General features: G+C 41.7%; 1 protein-coding gene across 1 annotated transcript in view; it reads left to right on the top strand.

Moving 5' to 3' along the window:
• The window catches only part of LOC5502251, a 108,897-nt gene that overhangs the window by 42,169 nt on the left and 47,459 nt on the right, over positions 1–19,269 (top strand). Inside the window, exons 13-14 of the mRNA XM_048727654.1 lie at positions 8,527–8,688; positions 9,147–9,343. Of these exons, the coding sequence (XP_048583611.1) occupies positions 8,527–8,688; positions 9,147–9,343 (359 nt within the window). The remainder of the gene's footprint in view (positions 1–8,526; positions 8,689–9,146; positions 9,344–19,269) is intronic.

The raw sequence follows: 19,269 nt of genomic DNA, 5'->3' as shown, positions 1-19,269 counted from the left end.
TATCTATCTATCTATCTATCTTATCTATCTATCTATCTATCTATCTATCTATCTATCTATCTATCTATCTATCTATCTATCTATCTATCTATCTATCTATCTATCTATCTATCTATCTATCTATCTATCTATCTATCTATCTATCTATCTATCTATCTACCTACCTACCTACCTACCTACCTACCTACCTACCTACCTACCTACCTATCTATCTATCTATCTATCTATCTATCTATCTATCTATCTATCTATCTATCTATCTATCTATCTATCTATCTATCTATCTATCTATCTATCTATCTATCTATCTATCTATCTATCTATCTATCTATCTATCTATCTATCTATCTATCTATCTATCTATCTATCTATCTATCTATCTATCTATCTATCTATCTATCTATCTATCTATCTATCTATCTATCTATCTATCTATCTATCTATCTATCTATCTATCTATCTATCTATCTATCTATCTATCTATCTATCTATCTATCTATCTATCTATCTATCTATCTATCTATCTATCTATCTATCTATCTATCTATCTATCTATCTATCTATCTATCTATCTATCTATCTATCTATCTATCTATCTATCTATCTATCTATCTATCTATCTATCTATCTATCTATCTATCTATCTATCTATCTATCTATCTATCTATCTATGTATTAACCTCTACATATGTTTAATTGAGAGTCTAAAACTGAAATAATCAAAATTAAAAAAGATAATGATCATAAAATTTAATTATTTCTAGTTGAATGTGGCTCAATAGAGAATCCTTGCTTTCTTAAATGCAAATTTTACTGCGACAACAAAGGCGATATCATTGTAAAAGCAGGAGCAGAAGGCTATGCTACAATATTCAGTAATTAAAATTCAGTAGAGAATATGATGATAACATTTATGTCTCCCAAGCGGGGAAAAAAAAATTAACAACCCTGACTTGACGGAAGACTGCCTCAAAGGCTGTGTGTCGACCTACACATCACGACTGCACCTGAGCCGTCATAAGAAAAGCAAATCCCGCACTGATGATTCCGCAGTATACCAACCCCTTAAAAGACAACGACAGTGTCTAATGTGCCGTCATTAGGCAACGGAAACGAGAACGGCAACGGCAACGGGAAAACCTCACGAGGACTGGGGTGAGGAAGTAATGACGAGTGCAGTTCTAAACAAATTAAGCAAACACAAAACGGCAAAACGCGAGCATTCTTGTTACTTTATTCCCGACCCAGCATATCCACTCCGCATTCATCTACAAGGCCCCTTCGGCAATACAGTCCACCCCCTCAAACCACAGATGAAAGAAAATATACTTAGATTAAAATACTTCTATGTCACCATAATTAAAATAAGCATCAGATAAAAGTTTTTTTTTAACATTTTAATGATATTTTTTAATAATATTAATTTTTGCCATAAAGAAGCAAATATTTTGAATAAGGTTTATATTCAGATGCGAGAAAGCCTTGCACTGGAAGAACATCACAAATCTGTGTAAGCTAAGAAAGTAATATATTACTTCACTATAAATAATAAAGTTCAATAAATAATTTTCTGAAACTAGTTCTTGTAGCCATCATGGCTTGAGATTGTTGCTGCGTCATCATTGTGGCCTTCATTTGTTGTTGTTGCTGCCACTGCTGCTGCTGTTTCTGCTGTTTCTGCAAGGAAGCAAACATTTGTTATTGCTGTTGTATACATACCCCCAAGACAAGATAATTGGAAATTTAACAGGGGTGGGGGTATGAAAAATATGGTGTGTTTGTAAAGAAGCAAACACTAGGCTACATTTTTTTTGCAAAGCCAACAATGAATAACATCACCATCATCATCATCAGCATCATCATCATCAAATCAAAGCAGCCAAAAGAAAACGGCTCTCAGAAAACAATTCATAAGAGGAGAAACAAGAGCATTCAGAGTTGAAAGCTTATAAGTAGACAGCAGGAATAAGTAAATTGCTATGGACTATGAACGATTGAATGTCTCGAAAACAACATGGTATAGATATTTTGAAAATGAAAGACATAAAACAAGAGAGACATGTTTTGGAATAGTTTTGAAATCATTCTTTTTTTAATACATGTGATTTATTGTGTTAATAGAAACTATTGGCCGATAACAGAAGCATCGACTATATAAATCAAAGCACAAAATACACACATCGCACCGTCAATGTTTGAAGTAGAATATGCTGAAGAACTCCATGCTCCCGGTTTGTTGGAAATATTTAAAAATAGGAAAAGCAATGAAAACAATTTAATACACAACTCACGTTTCAGACAACGCAACTTCGGAACCTTTACGTCGAGGCCAGGATAAAAACTTCGGCTGGAAGACTTGGGAGTAGGCTTAGGGGTTTAGGGGTTTTCCCCTTCGTTTTCCGTTGCCGTTGCCGTTCTCTTTTCCGGTGTTTAAACTGCCTAGGAAAACTGCCTAGGAAAACTGCCTGTTCTGTGGCGAGTTGTGTGTTGTGGAGACAGACAGAACAAATTCCAAAAGATGGAAAAAATGAAGTCTTATTCAGTGAGTGCTTTTAAACAGGCTATTCTTGACACCTGTACTGAACAAAATGACAAGATCGCCAATGAAGTGAGAGTCCGTGTCCAAGGTACCGTAAGCAATTTACACGCTGCTGATGCGTGGTATTATACGAGGTATCATACGAGTTGTATGTCAAGTTTCATGTCACAAAGGTCTATCTCTTCGGCCAAAAAGACAGCATCGACCGAGCATCGACCGAGTTGAATATGGATACAGTGAACACGTACCCTTAAGATCTCTCATGTGATAATAATATTCTTGTTCTTAATGACATCGGAATAGTATTGCTCTTATTGATGTCATCGATGACATGACAAATTACGTGAATATAGTTTTTGACCCCCTTTAACATAGCATTACTCCTACTAAGTTTGGTTGTGAAATAATGCTTCTTTTCTAAGATATGAATATGTTTTGCTTTTAATCAAGTTTTTTTTGCTTTAAGTTACGTCATCGATGACGTCCGTTTGATATGCTCCTTAGTGCTTGTTCCGGAAGTTCCGTTTCTGTGTACCGGGAGTTGTTAAAATTATTAGTTTATGATCACCAATTATGTAATATGTAATGAGTAATAGGATCGGGTATCATTGTACCAGGCACGGGGTGAACTCGTGAGAGATTGTAAGAGAGATTGCAGAGAGATTGAGAACTGATTCGAATAAAGGGAGAAGAAAGTCGGAGATCGTAATAACAGAGTGTCGTTTGGTTCGAAACGACAATACATGGTCCTTCGAAGACGGATTGAAGATGAGTGGAAAGTTAGTCCTGAAAAAGAAAGTGCGTGGAGCTCATAGAGGGGCAGCAAGGAAGTTGATTAGAAAGGTAAATGAGATCTTGGATCTTGAAAAACACAGCGAAGATGAGAAGTTAGCGATCCGCCAGCTCCGAGACAGCGCCAAAGAAAAGGCAGAGACCACCCTTCGCTCACTCGACGATGAGGTCATCGAGTCGTCGGCGGAGAAAAAAGATAGCGAAGAGCTCGAGGCAATCATAACGGAGGGCGACGAGATGCAGGCACGAGGTTATCCACAGGATGGAGGGGTTAATGGCACTGTGGGATCAACCTGCATCCCCAGCGATCAGCCCGGCTGGCTTGCCTAGTTCACTGACAAGGTCTTCTACCTCGACTGAGGCGAGAGTGAGAGCAAGGCTACCTAAGCTTGAAGTGCCGAAATTTAGTGGCAAAAGAATGGCCGGAATTCTGGGACTCCTTTGAGAGCGCCATTGATAGCAATGAGGCGCTCGCGGACGTAGATAAGTTCGCTTATCTGAAGGGGTTACTGGTAGAAGAGGCGAAACAGACCATTGCTGGTTTCGCGATGACCGCGGCAAACTACGGCGCTGCTATCGAAATACTTCGCAAGCCATATGGCAAAACCGAGGCTATACAGCGGTCGAACATTAACGACCTACTTAACCTGTCGCCTGTTTTTAACGATGGGGACTTAACGAGGCTGAGGCGGTTCTACGATGTAGCGGAGACGCATTTCCGAGGGCTAGAAGCTCTAAATGTAAATGAAACAAGTTATTCGGGGATCGTGGTACCGGCCCTGCTACAGAAGTTGCCGAACTCGTTCCGGCTCACAATTACCCGTGGATATCAAAACTTCATGTCATGGAGTATGGAAAGACTGTTGGCTGAGATACGAGCGGAGGTAGAGCTGAGAGAAGAGCACAAGCCTATTTCTTCTGAGGCAAGTAACAAGAAACCACAAGACGGTATGCAAAGGCAAACAAGCGGGAGCGCATTATTTGTTGAAGCTAATGGACAGGGGACGTGTGTTTATTGTCTTGGAAAACACAAGTCAGAGAACTGTGAGAGATTCAAGTCACCGGGAGAGCGAAAGAAAATATTGGTTAAGTATGCTAGATGTTTTAGATGCCTTAGGAAAAATCACAGGTCCTACGAGTGTAGATCAAAAGATAGTAACTGTAAGGGCTGCGCGGGCGTGCATTATCTTTAAATATGCGAAAATAAAGCTAGTGGCCAAACAGAAGCGCCACAGCAGGAACGGGGGGAGAGCGAGCAAGCGGGAGAAGCTACTTCAAATCACGTAGCTTCGGGGTTTGCGGAGAGTTTTCATGTTGGCTCTGGTACGCGCATAGCTTTACAAACAGCGCAGGGCATTGTTAGCTGGGAAGGGGGCGTATCAGCTAGGACAAGGTTTTTGTTTGACGCCGGAAGTCACCGCTCATTCATCACGGCGTCGGCAGCGCGCAAAGCCACACTTCCTGTTGTTAGGCGTGAATGGCTTTGCATTAACGCGTTTGGTCAGCGCGACCAGAAAGGCACGCTCAGAGAGGTGGTAGAGTTTAATGTAAATCCTGTAAATGAAGGTGCTAGCATTAATGTGCAGGCGTTCGTAGTGTCAGAGATTTCCAGCATACCCAATGGTCATGTAGAGTTAGCTAGAGATCAGTTTCCGCACCTCAAAGGTTTATAGTTCTCAGATGTGAATAGGAATGAGGAAATACTAGAAATGGAGATTTTAGTTGGAGCGGATTATCTTTGGCATTTTCAGAAAGGACGAGTAATTCGAGGCAAAGTAGAGGAACCTGCGCCATAGAGACAGAGTTAGGATGGGTATTGTCAGGCCCTATGACAGTAGATAGTGAATGTGTAGAGAATGTACAGATAGTACAGGCTAATTTCTTAATCCAAGACCGGTCAGCAGAGCAATCAGAGAGTTTGGAGAGTGAGATAGCGAGACTTTGGGATTGAGAGACCTTAGGTATTAGAGAGACACAGGGAGTACAGGAAGAATTTCTGGATAAAATTTGCTTCAATGGAGAGAGGTATTCGGTTAAGTTACCATGGAAGGTCAACGACAGATCGTTACCTACTAATTACAAAAACAGCCTAGGACGCCTTCACGGCACAATGAGAAAGCTTAGACAAGAGCCAGAAGTGCTAGACCAGTACGAGGCAGTAATCAAGGGTCAGTTAGAGTCTGGAGTGATAGAACCGGTTCATGCGTTAGAAGATGGTAACAAGATCCATTACTTTCCACATAGAGTGGTCTATGATAAGAGTGATAAGAGCGGTAAGAGTGATCTATGATGCGTCGGCAAGAACAGGTAAAAAGGGCGTGTCCTTCAACGACTGTTTACACGTTGGACCGTCTCTCAACCCCCTCCTATTTAATGTGTTGCTGAAATTCCGTCTCCACAGGGTAGCCCTCGTAGCAGATATCGTGAAGGCTTTCTTGAATATCGAAGTCGACCCTGGAGACCGAGATTGTTTACGATTCTTATTCCCAGAGGACCCGAGAAGGGAGGATTCCGTAATCAAGGTATACCGGTTTTGTAGAGTGGTGTTTGGTCTGAACGCCTCGCCATTTCTATTGAATGGAACCTTGTGGCACCACCTCGTGAAGTTTAAAGAGATAGATCCTGAGTTTGTAGAGATGTTAGTCAACAGTTTTTATGTAAAGGACTTGGTGACGGGGAGACTGTGCCGTCGTATACCTCGTATACGACGTGGGGGGAGAGAGGCAGGTAAGGTTACTTTGCAGCAAGACTAGAGTGGCCCCCCTAACGAGATGACAATACCCAGGTTAGAGCTAATGGCCGCGTTAATCCTTGCCCGTCTAGTCAGCCATGTTAGAGCTAATGGCCGCGTTAATCCTTGCCCGTCTAGTCAGCCATGTTAGAGCTAATGGCCGCGTTAATCCTTGCCCGTCTAGTCAGCCATGTTAAAGAAGCACTAGGCACACTCATTGAAGTAGAAAGGGAGGTGTACTGGTCAGATAGCAAAACAGTGTTATACTGGTTGGCGAACAAAGGTGAGTGGAAACTGTTCGTTAAGCACAGAGTAGATGAAATTTTGCAGCTGACTAGAACCCGGCCGACATTGGGTCACGGGGTGCACTCGCCTCCAAACTCAAGAGTAGTGTACTGTGGTGGAATGGCCCACACTGGCTGACTGGTCCCGAACAGGGATGGCCAGCATTACAGATCGAGAGAACGCCAGCTGGGGCGGAAGAGGAGAAGGGCACTGTAAGTATGGTAGTCAACACCAGAGTACCGAAGAGTGACATATCTAGTGTAACCAACCCTAACAATTTCAGTAATTGTAGCAAGTTGTTCAAGGTAACAGTGTATGTTCGGAGATTCATGCACAATGTTAGGGCAAAGAAATTAGAAGACAGGATGACAGGCAGGTTATCTAGAGAGGAGATGACGAACGCAGAGCTAGAGTGGATAAAGTCAGCGCAAGTAGACTTGACGCAACAAGTGACGTTTAATCAGGTGACCAAGCAGCTAGATTTAGTAGAAGAGGCAGGCATACTTAGGTGAAGAGGGAGACTTGGTAATTCCGAGCTTGCGACAGACGCTAGAATGCCCATAATATTACCGAGAGATCACAGGCTGACAGAGCTGGTTATACTAGACTGCCATAGTAAGTTACACCACAGTGGTGTTAGCGGCACCTTAGCGCAGTTGCGGACAAGGTTCTGGGTTCCGAAAGGTAGACAAGCTGTAAAGAAGATAGTGTATAGGTGTGTCACGTGTAAGAAGCTAAAAGGCAGGACATACGCGCCGCCTCCCGTGGAGGATTTACCAGGCTTTAGAGCCACGCAGGCAGAGCCATTCTCCAAAGTAGGAGTAGACTTTGCAGGTCCTCTCTATTACAAGAGTAGTACAGGTATGATGCAGAAGGCGTATGTGGCATTTTACTCGTGTTGCGTGACACAAGCATTATATCTCGATTTAGTGGTAGATTTAGAGGCTTGTACTTTCAGGAGATGCCTTAGAAGGTTTGCAGCCAGGAAGGGAGCTCCAACGCTGATAGTGTCAGACAATGCGAAAACGTTCAAAGCCGCAGCATCGCACGCGCAGAATAGAATCGCGATCGGGTTTTTGCTTGACTCCTAAGAGTCAAGGGGGGGGGGGGGGGGGGTGTGTTCCGGAAGTTCCGTTTGTGTGTACCGGAATTTGTTAAAATTATTAGTTTATGATCACCAATTATGTAATATGTAATGAGTAATAGGATCGGGTATCATTGTACCAGGCACGGGGTGAACCCGTGAGAGATTGTAAGAGAGATTGTAGAGAGATTGAGAGCTGATTCGAATAAAGGGAGAAGAAAGTCGGAGATCGTGATAACAGAGTGTCGTTTGGTTCGAAACATTACCAACAGTGCTTGTACAGAACGGTGTTTTACTTTGAGCGATTGGCTTTTAAAGAAATATCTAACAAATGATTAAAAGGGACAACTATAACAAAAGAGACTATTATAAATGGACAGCATTAAAAGACTAATACCTCTCATATTCTCAATACTACTCAAGGCATGAGAGCGAGTATCCTGCGATAAATTATTGCAAAGCAATAACAGGGTGCACAAAGCAAATAATTAAAGTTTCAAAAAATGAAAACAGCAAAATAAAACGCGATTAGGCAGCACTAATCGATGGCAAACGCTTGGCACAAGGCTGGAGCCTCGATCAAAGGATAACAGGGCTGTAGAAGGCATCAAAATATTGGGGGGAGGTGCACAATACAGAATCACTATGGGTAGGGGGCACAGCCACGCCCCTGCTGGTCTTTTCGTTATAATGTTTGAAAATATTGTGGGGGCACAGGGTCCCAGTGCCCCACCTTCTGCTGCGGCCCTGGATAAACGAGTCTCACCCGCTCTCATTGATTCTTACAACTTTCATTTACTTTAAAAGTTTTTCATTTCAAGAGTCGCGTGAATGGTAGTTAGTGATGAGGGTATTTACGTAAACAATTCTTACAAAAAGTAAAATTTCACATGTAATTACAGATTCAGTTATGAATCCAATAAATTACTACACAGATTCTTGGATAAAATCGTAACCACTTTCAACAACTTTCAAAGAACTTTTGGCGGGATCCTTTTGAGAGCTAGAAAGAGTAGAACTCTCTCACAGACTGTCATCTTCTGTTGATCGATCATTTACCTTAATGCTGCTTTTTTCGCTTAATACAATTTTTAGACCTTGTGATAAGTAACAAGACCGAATGCGGTATGCCTCTGGGTATTCAAAACGGCAGAATTACCGACGCGGCCATCACAGCCTCCTCGTCCCAGGACACCGCTCATCGCGCGCGGCTACATACAGTCGGAGACCATGGAAAACCTGGCGCTTGGGTTGCAGGTAGGTTTCTTGAGATGCTCTGATTCTGTGTTTCGAAACATGATGGATACTTAAGTTCCATAACCCTAAAATCTAGACATATTTTTGAGGAGGTAATGAGGTAGTGTGTGAAAAAATCATGGCCATCGTCGCGGGCACCCTGAGGGTATTCATTAAATTGTTTTCTGTCAGATGATTGTTGCTGTTTTTAGGTGTATATAACCACATTGACATTTTTTGAACAATGCAGTTCAAGTGACCTTTTTTTGAAGGTGAAATTATAAAAATGAGGTGAAGGTAGAAAAATGTGAAATACCCTTGTTGTCCTTGGTCCATCTTATCGATACAGACCTTTGGGTGCTGCCGCGAACGGCAGATTTTCCAAAAAAGGTAACAACCGGAATAAAAAAAAACATTGTCGTAAAGTTAGTATTGATTATAAAGTTGCAACAATTTTCGTGATTTTTTCTCAATTTCAGAAGTTGCCGATTTAAACCAATGGCTGCAGATTAACTTTGGTGGAGTCGCTATGGTAACACGCATAGCAACACAGGCCAGATTCGAGACGGAGGATGGGTTGAGACGGCAAACACAGCACTGGGTGACAAGTTTTAAGGTGTCCTTCAGCCAGCTGGGAAGAGCTTACCAGTGGTATAAAGTTAACAGTTCGATCATGGTAAGTGAGTGGAGGAAGTGATTATGACTGATTCTCACAGCTTACACCCGTGTTTTTAAACACCTTTTATTTTTCATAATATCCTGAGCAAGGCTCTTTTACTACAAGCGATTACACACAGGTTAGGCGATTTATGCTCTAAAAAAGACAATCGACCATCATCTCTCCCTTGTGGGAGATGTCTGAGTGACAGGGATGCGTCAAAATTTCTTCACACGACTTCCATTTTGCTCACGATTCCTTGTCCGAACCCTGATAATGCATATAGCTTCATCTATTTGTCTTGTTAATGGGTTGTGAAATAAGCCACTGAGTTCAAAGTTCTAAGATAAGCAATCAGCCCTTGCCTCAATGGCACATCATTATATGCTTGAACAGCGCATTGTTTTCCTTCTGGTCCTGTACACAGCCACCCTTTGCTCCTCTTTACGCGAAATGCATCCTATTGTGTACCCAGCCCATCCTATAGTAAACCTGTTACACTCGCGATCCTAGCTTTCCCTGCTTGCACACATGCTCCAGTGTTATTCTTCGCATGGGCCCTTTAAGCGATGTTTTCAACGGGACCCCTGACCGTCTAATCACCTTTGGCTTGACCGGGCCTCCACTTTGCTTCTTCCCCTCGTCGCTACGTTTCCCACGATTCAGCAAAACGGCTGTCTGGTGTCACCAGGCAATGTCATAATCCTCTTTCTGTAACAACCTGACTATCTCCTTCCCAATTCCGTTTCCCTTCCCTCTCTTCGGTTTTATTCTTCAATCAATTTCACAACTAGATAGACCCGTTATTAGATAGTATTGAAACTAGATAGATGTGTTTCTTCATTTTCTAATTATATTTGTAGTGGAGACAGCGCGGCTGTAGGCCGCGTGCGGAGCTCAATAGGTATAGAAATATAGCTATACGACTTGGTTTTTGTGGTCATCGCGCGGGAACCCTGTGGTGTCGCACGCCAAGTCAGCCGCGCCAACTCCCAGGCCACACTCGGTCTTACTCTTTTATGTGTTTTAACAGCCTCACTTTATTGCTTGAAAGTTTGTATGTTCACAGAAAAAAAGGCAGCTTGAAAATAGTATTTAATGAGAAAATATGCGGATTCAAATGGGCTAAAGTCTTTGAGGAACCGTTGTCTGAAGTACGAGCCGAAAGTGAAATCTACCCGAGTGTTTGTTAATCCCGCCAGTCGCAGCAGCAAAAAGAGGACTAAGAGAAGATCTACACTATCATTCTACTAATATTCATTCACGTCACGTCTATATCTATGTAAGGAGATCCTCAGAAAGGGCCTTTGGATATTTATGTCTGTTTTCAGCTATAAAAATCATTCACTTGTGTCGACCAGTGTCTTGCTAGCAGAAAGTCGACAATTTCGCAGTTTACAACAAAAAAGCGAACTCAACCAAAGGCGACAAACAAAAAGCGACAAAAAACACTGCCAAGGTGAGGTTCAGACGACGATTTGAGACGACGATTTGTTTTGAGAATATGATTCAGCTATTTTTCTTTTATTGTTGTGCTTTTATAATGCTAGTTACTTTTAAACCAGCTTTAGTCATTTAATATTCTTCGTTCTCTCTACTTATGCTTTTATTGACTGCGTTGAGATATTTAATAAGGCCTGACAATACCATCCCGTCATATATTGCTAAAGAAGACCTTTATTGTCTTTATACTCTGTGTAATTAGTCTTTTCGAAGATACAGCAACTTTTTCAACATTACCATATCTACATTAACTTTACAATTACAAGAGAAATTATCATCAAAATAAATAAACAAAATGCAACCCCTATTACCTATAAGTTTTTGCTTAAGCTTGTATTGTCTGCATTTTGCATACCATCTAATGTGTTTATTTATTTTTATTCAAATAGTTGTCGAAAATTAGTAAGGTTATAATTAATGGCATGATGAAAATATTGATTTAAAAGAAAAAAAAAAAAGACTTAATTTTTTCTACATTTATTTAGGTAAAACCAACCAAGGACTATGATTGATGGAGGGCCATGATTGATGCTGGGAGACATGAGAGTAGCCAAATGTCTTAAAGAGTATAAGTGAAATAGCGGAGCCAAGCGCGGCCGCAGGCCGCACGCGTAGCCCCATAGGCATAGAAATATGGTATAGGTATGCGACTTGGTTTTTGTGGTCATCGCGCGGGTACCCTGTGGTGTCATTCGCCAGCCAGACAGTCAGCCGCGCGGCTCCCAGGCCCCACTCGGCCCCGAAATGGCGACTAAATACAAGCACGGAGCAAGGGAAAAAGTTCTTGTCGATTATGCGATGATTATTTATTTTGCCTCAAATTTTGTGACTTAAGGATAAAGTCAACTAGAGGAGATCTACTAACATTCATTCACGCCAAGATTTATCTGGTTTTACCTAGTAAATTTAAGAAAGTAACAGTTCACATTAAAGCGAACAGAACCTTAAGAGAGCGACCAAAAAAAAAAAAAAAACAATGCAAGGTGAGTTTCGGACGACGATTTGTATTGTCTATTGAGGATATGACAGTTATTAGGCTTTTTGTTGTCCTTTTTGTATGCTTTGAGAATGCGAGTACTTAACTTAGTAATCAAATTATTTGAGCATAACAGGTTTTGTTTTGACATTCTTCGTTTTATCTATATTCTTGATTGTGTTGAATAAAATACAATACAACTGGAATTCGTCTTTAATAAGACTTCTTCAGGGCAGATTGATTGTGTTGAGATATTTCATAAAGGCTAACCAATATCGTGTTGCATTTGTCAAATACTGCTAAAGAAGACCGTTCTTGTCTTTATATCCTGTGCTCTTAGTCCTAAGAAGATACATATCCTTAGAAGATACAGCAGCTTTTTCAACTTACAAGAGAAATTTTTCTTACCGAGGATGAAAAAAACCCTATTTTCAATATGTATTGTTGTTATTGTCTGCATCTTTCATCTCATGTGTTTATTTCTTTTCAAATAGTTGTGGAAAATTAGATTATAAATTTCTGGCCTTGTTCAGCAATCAGCATCTAACATTCATAACATCAAGAGCTCCATGTCGCAAAATAACAAAGTGAGGCAAGATGACCCTTTATGCAAATTTTGTGGTCTCAGGCATTCATTTTCGCAAGGTAAATGTCCAGCCTTTAAGCAAGAGTGCAGAAAATGTAAAAAAGGTCGGTCACTTCGCGAGGGTGTGTAGATCTACAAGGACGAGCAGTGTGAATCAAGTTGAAAAAGCCGCCAGTAAATACAACGATGACGATGATGCAACTCATGCCTACTTTGCTTCAGTTGAGCTGAGGTCAGTGGATGTATCAGCGTCAAGGAGCAAAAGCATGATCAATGTCACCATAAGTAACTGTCAAGTCAAAGTTAAAGCCGACACTGGTGCTGAGGCAAATGTCATTCCCATTAGGCTGTACAGACAAATTACACGAAAGCCACTCCAGAAAATCCACCAGCCATTGAAGGGATGGTTAGCTACTAAGACAATACACCCAGTTGGGTGTGTACGGCTCCCTACTCAATACAAGACTCGTACTGTTGACCTGTTATACCTAGCTGTACGTGGTGATTTTACTCCACTGGTGAGCTGCGATGCATGCCTTGACTTAGAGGTGTTGCAATTTATGAACTTAGATTTGATTCAGCGTCAACCAACAGCCCCAGATGCTCAAGATAGCAAGCATACCCTTCCAGATATCATTACAACAGATCCAGTGCTAAAGAACTTTCAAGATTGTTTCAGTGATAAGCCTGGTAGACTACCTAATGAAATCACTATGGAAACTGATGAGTCTGTAAAGCCAAATTTCATTTGAATCTACTTCCAACTCCTTTTGATTCTTTTTTTACTACGGTTGCTTCAAGGCACAAATATAATACAAGACTGGCTTCTAAATCATCGTACTGCCTCCCTTTACCTCGAACTAATTATGGAAAGTTTAATATTCGTTTTAAAGGTGCCTCAATTTGGAATAACATCAAAGAACCTACCAAAACCATGCGTTTGCCTAGCTTCAAGGCTGCAATAAAGACCTCAATCCTTGAAAATTATTAGCTTCTATCTAGTTTTTTTGTTTTATTGCATTTTATTTTGCTGCTGCTTTCATGTATTTTGTATTCGTGCCTTGTACGTCCTTGCTATACGCTCCATTTAATTGAACTATTTTGTGCTGCCTAGCCAGATTAGCTTTTTAGTTACTTCTAGGCAGCCAATACCCAAAATCTGTAATTATTATTTATTTTCTTACTGTAATTTCTGTGTGTGGTATAAATAAAGTTATATTGTTATTGTTATTGTTGTTGTTGTCTGTAACACCTGTTATTCATCCTCCAAGAAAGTTACCAATATCACTCCTGGGGCCTGTAAAAGAGAAGCTGTCTGAGATGGAACAAGATGGAATCATAGTCAAGGATAAGGAACAAACACCATGGGTCAGCTCAATGCTAGTGGTAGACAAGAGACGAGAGAAGGGGAAAGGACAACTCACTAAAGAGGAAATCAGAATCTGCATTGATCCACGAGATCTAAACACTGCACTAAAGCGTGTACACCACCCTATGGTAACTATAGAAGAAGTTGCAGACAAACTTGCTAACACTGTTGTTTTTACAGCTCTAGACGCCTGCAGTGGGTTTTGGCAGCTCCCAGTTGATAAAGCAAGTTCAAAGTTGCTCACATTCAACACTCCTTGGGGAAGGTACCGGTTCTGTAGGCTTCCTTTCGGAGTTGCTCCAGCGCCAGAGATATACCAGCGAGAGATGGAACGGCTGTTTGAAGGTGTCCCAGTTGAAATCATTGTGGATGACTTCCTCATACATGCACAAGACCAGTCAGAAATGGATGAAAAACTGTCAATGGTACTGGAGCGAAGCCGAGAGGTAGGACTGAAGTTTAATCCTAGTAAAGTAAAGCTTAGAGTGGATGAAGTAAGTTATGTCGGCCATAGGCTTACTTCACAAGGCTTGCAGCCAGATCCAGAAAAGATCAAGGCTATCATTGACATGCCACCACCAACAGACAAAGAGGGGGTGCAACGACTAATAGGAACTGTGAACTATCTTGATAAGTTTATCCAAAACAAAGCAGAGATTCAGGGACCCATCTCCCAGTTGCTACAGAAGGATGCCATTTTTGTATGGGACACACCACAACAAAATGCGTTTGAACAGCTCAAACGTGTTATCAGTAGTTCACCTGTTCTGTCATATTTCGACAATAACAAACAGGCAGTTTTGAATGCTGATGCCAGCAGTACAGGCTTAGGTGCAGTGGTAATGCAGGACGGAAGGCCAGTTGCATATGGATCACGAACACTCACCAATGCAGAGAAACATTACGCAAACATTGAAAGGGAATTACTTGCTATTACCTGGGGGGTACAGAAGTTTCATACTTACTTTTATGGCCGGTCAGTCATCGTACAGACAGATCACAAACCGCTCGAGTCAATTTTCAAGAAACCACTTAATGATGCCCCACCCAGATTACAGCGCATGCTCCTTAAGCTTACAAAGTATGATTTGAATGTCAACTATGTTCCTGGTAAGCAACAAGTCCTTTCTGACTGTTTGAGCAGAGCACCCATACATATACCAGAGACACCTAGCAATGACAGTGATGAGGTTCAAGTCAACTTTGTTGACAAGTTAGGACTTGACAACGATGCTCTGTCAAAGTTTAGAAGTTGTACCAATACTGATGAGACTTCGCAGGTCGTTATCAATTATGTTCTCACTGGTTGGCCTTCAGACAGGGGACAGATCGATGAACTAGCAAGAGAATATTTTAACTACAGGGAGGAGCTAAGTGTTGAGGATGGCTTACTATTCAAGTCTGATCGAATTGTCGTACCACGAGGGATGAGAGCTGAAGTACTTGATGAAATTCGTGGTGCGCACATGGGTGAGTCAAAAAGTCTATCCTATGCTAGGGACTATGTTTTCTGGCCAGGTATGAGTGCACAGGTGAAAGACAGAGTCCGATCCTGCGGAATCTGTAATGCCTTCAGGAATCAGCAGCAAAAAGAAACTCTCAGGCCTCATGACATTCCTGGGCTCCCGTGGCAGATCGTTGGTACTGATCTACTTGATTACGGTGGACATACCTACCTAGTAGTGACTGATTTCTACTCGAAGTATTTCGAAATCGAGCTTCTACGTCAAAGTACTGCAACCTGTATCATTAACAACCTGAAAAAAATATTTGCTCGCTATGGAATACCCGACCAAGTGATCAGTGATAATGGATCACAGTACAGTAATACTAGAAACTTATTTGATAGCACCCACCAATTCAAAGTGATTGCGAAAGAATGGGGGTTTCAACATATTACCAGTTCACCTGAATATCCTCAGTCGAATGGTGCGGCTGAGAAAGCTGTGCAGACGGCCAAACGTATCCTTAAGAAAGCAGATGCTGATGGAAAGGATCCATTCGAGGGACTTCTAAAGTACCGCAATACACCTTTTGAGGACATTGGTGTATCACCCGTCCAACTGTTGATGAGCCGGAGGAACCATGCTTCCTACTCACAAAAGGCTGTTACTCCCTCAACCAGTGAACCCTGATACAGTTGTTAAAGCACTCAAAACGCGTCAAGAAAAAGCTGCAGCGTATTACAACCAGAACAGCAAAGACCTGCCACCACTGGAATCTGGTTCGAAAGTCAGAATCCGAACAGGCAGCGAAAAACAGTGGAGGACAGCGGAAGTACTACCAAGGTCATACTTGGTACAAGACGACAGGGGAAGAGTTTACCGCAGGAACAGAAGGCACATCATTTCTACTCCATTAGACCAGCCAATCCGGCTGCAGCCAAGCTCACCGGTCCTTACTGGTGTGCCAGTGAAGCCATTGACACCTCCACAGATACCTGTAGTCTCGGATCAGCCAAAGCCACAGACGCCTGCAGTCTCGGATGTGCCTATGAAGCAGCCAGTCACTACCAGATCAGGAAGACTTGTGCAAAAGCCTGATAGGCTTATTGAGTCGTGTTAACTATTAACTGAGCCATAGTCTTGTTACTTTTATTTCCTTTTATTTCATAGTGACATTGGGAATTGTTATTTGAGGGGGGAGATGTTATAATATTAGTTTGTTACTACCCTCCCCCCTTAGGAGCCCATCGTACCGCGGGCTCACGTGTTGTTGTTAAACAGTCACATGGCGTTTTGCATGGAGTTTTGTGTCAGAGAATTAAGAGATTAAATGTGTTGAATTGGCCGACAACCGTATTATAACAGTTAGGCTATTAAATTGCATTATTGTTATGTATATTTTAAAAGTATAGTCATTTTTTTTTAAAGTAGAGTCATATTGTTCCCTTTTTCCACTCCCGATTGACTTTTTGTTTTTTTTTGTTCATTTATTCCTCTCTACAAAAGTCAATTTACATGGTTTGGTTTGAAATTAGAAATTGAAATAAATTTTTAGTAATTTAAGGATTTGCCTCCATTGCTTTCAGTAGCCAGTATGGGTGGATCCAGGGATTCTATAAACAACAGGCCAAAGGGTGGGTGCACCAATATGTTATGCATGAGAAGGAGGTATATTTGTAATTTCAATATATTCTTCTAAATAATCAGTTGTTGTAGATGAAAAACTGCAGTATTGCATCTTACTCTTTGGAATGCTGTTACATCCTTGATATATTCAAGATCAAATCCGTGATATACACAAGGTCAAAGCTTGTTAGAATGCTGCTTTGATAAACAGAAATACATAGTGTAACTAAGTGGAAATAAGAATTGACCATTAGACTGTTATTTAAGATACATTGAAATTTAACTGCTTTTTCACACCAAGGTTAAGCATTTGTTATCTTTCATACTGCATATTTAATATTATATAAGGAGTGCTTTCTTGATGCATTTGGATGGGCCAATATTATTTATTATTACATAGCAGTAGAGAGAGTTTTATTGAATTTCGTTGGTTTAACATTGTTTCGTCGTCCTATCGAACATTTGGCGACCACGCCAGGACCAGAGAAAGATCTTGTTTCGACTTTGTGAAGGCCAGAGGCCGTGGATGGCCTTGGTTTCAACATTTATCGCGATTCATCGTCATCGAATCGAAAAAAGAAGCTGTGGTTTGGTTGGATATTTGTCATCGTGAAGCCGTTTTTGTCCGCCTTATAAATCGACTTGCTCACAATTAATTTAGGGATATATTATTTCGCCAATCGTCGAGTTCGGGGTCCGTGGTTCGGCTTGGATTTCATCGTTTTATTGGCGGGTTTCGGAGTCAGTTTTTCATCGTTTATCGTCGAGTTCGTAGTCCATGGTTGGGCTTGGATTTCATCGTTTATCGTCAACTTCGTGGTGCGTGGATGGACATAGGGTTATTGATTATTCTCATCGTTTATCGTCGTCGGATTTATCGTATTAGTGTTTATTTGGAGTGTATCTGGACTTTGTTTTTGTTCGCAAGCTAAGAAGCACGTGTCGGAAATGCCGGAATCGGGATCAGGATCGCTATAAAACAGAGGAGATGGGACAGTAGGCGGAGAGTCCGGAAGTTCGAAGCGAAAAAATCATACTCCAATTGAAACGCGACAAAAGGTCACGAAAAACATTGGTTACGAAGTCAAAACATCAGTTGAAGAGGTCAATCAATGAAGAAGATTTTGATAAGGAAAAGGTGCAAGAGGAAATTGATCATTTTTGGGAAGCCTGAAAAGATGTCTGGTAGTAATGGATGAACTCACCGGGGTTTATCTACAAAAGGGAGACTCTGTTAATAAGGATGCAACGCTGCAGGAAACACGGCAAGTTATTGAGAAAGCAGAAGGAGCAATCAGAGACCATGGTACGCGTACTAATCAAAGCAGTGCCTGTCGGTGTTGTAGGGGAAGACGGCCAGAGTTTCCACACCTCAGTGCAAGGATCCAATCCACATGTCCCTTTATCACCATCATCCCAACTTAGTGATTTCTCCCGTCATCGTCTCACGCAGCTACAAGTGCCATCTTTTTCGGGGGACAAGACAAATTTCGAGGACTACTGGGCTCTATTTGAGAGCCTAGTCGATAAAGAAGTTGAGCCAATAGACGTAAAAATGGCAAGGCTGCGACAGAGTCTGTAGGGAACCGCACTAAAGGCAATTCAGGGACGTGTTTCTGAACCGGAGTATGAAGAAGCCAAGGAAATATTGAGGACCAAGTTTGGTGGTCAACGCAGACATATACAGGCATACATGGATCAACTTGAAGGATTTGTTCCTTTGGAGAACAGTGACATTCAGGGTTTTGAGAAGTTTGCTGATCAGGTACGTGTGACTGTTGTCAAACTTCAAGCAGAGAGCAGAGACGGCGAGCTGGGAGAAGGAACTTTGCATAGCTTGTTAGTAAGGAAGTTATGCATGTGGAGAAATATAGTCGGTGGCTGCGAGAGCATAGTCAGTTGAAATCTGTTTTGAGTTTGAGAGATTGGCTGAAAGAGGAAGTACGGGTCAGGGAAACAACAGAAATGTTGCATGGGATGAATTTGAAGAGTGGAGAGCCCGAAAAGCCTAAACCTAGTCGTAGGGGTGGTGGTGGCGCACAAGTTATGTTCGGGAGTGGTAATAGAGAGGTTTCTATTGGGGCTATGCCCAAACCTAGTAATTTTTGCAACGGTAATCATGGAGTGTGGTCTTGTAGTGGTTTTCAGGGATTGAGTGTGTCGGATCGATGGAGTTTTTCGAATAACAATAACTTGTGTTTCCGATGCCTCGCTAGTGATCACCGGGGTGCAGACTGTCCTAGATCCAAGTCTTGTGAGAAGAATGGTTGGAGGAAAACCCACCATGTTCTACTTCATGATGTACCGCTTCCGAGCCAGCAAGAAACCCGGGCCCCTGTGAATCCACGGGAGGGGACACCAACGAGAAGTCATACAACCTGTTTTGCTTAAAGCGAATGGTCGTAAAATCAAAGTGAATGCGCTGCTGGATGATGCGTC

This window comes from Nematostella vectensis, chromosome 5 (genome assembly GCF_932526225.1).
Source record: "Nematostella vectensis chromosome 5, jaNemVect1.1, whole genome shotgun sequence".
NCBI lineage: Eukaryota > Metazoa > Cnidaria > Anthozoa > Actiniaria > Edwardsiidae > Nematostella > Nematostella vectensis.
This window is presented reverse-complemented; position numbering and strand designations above follow the sequence as displayed.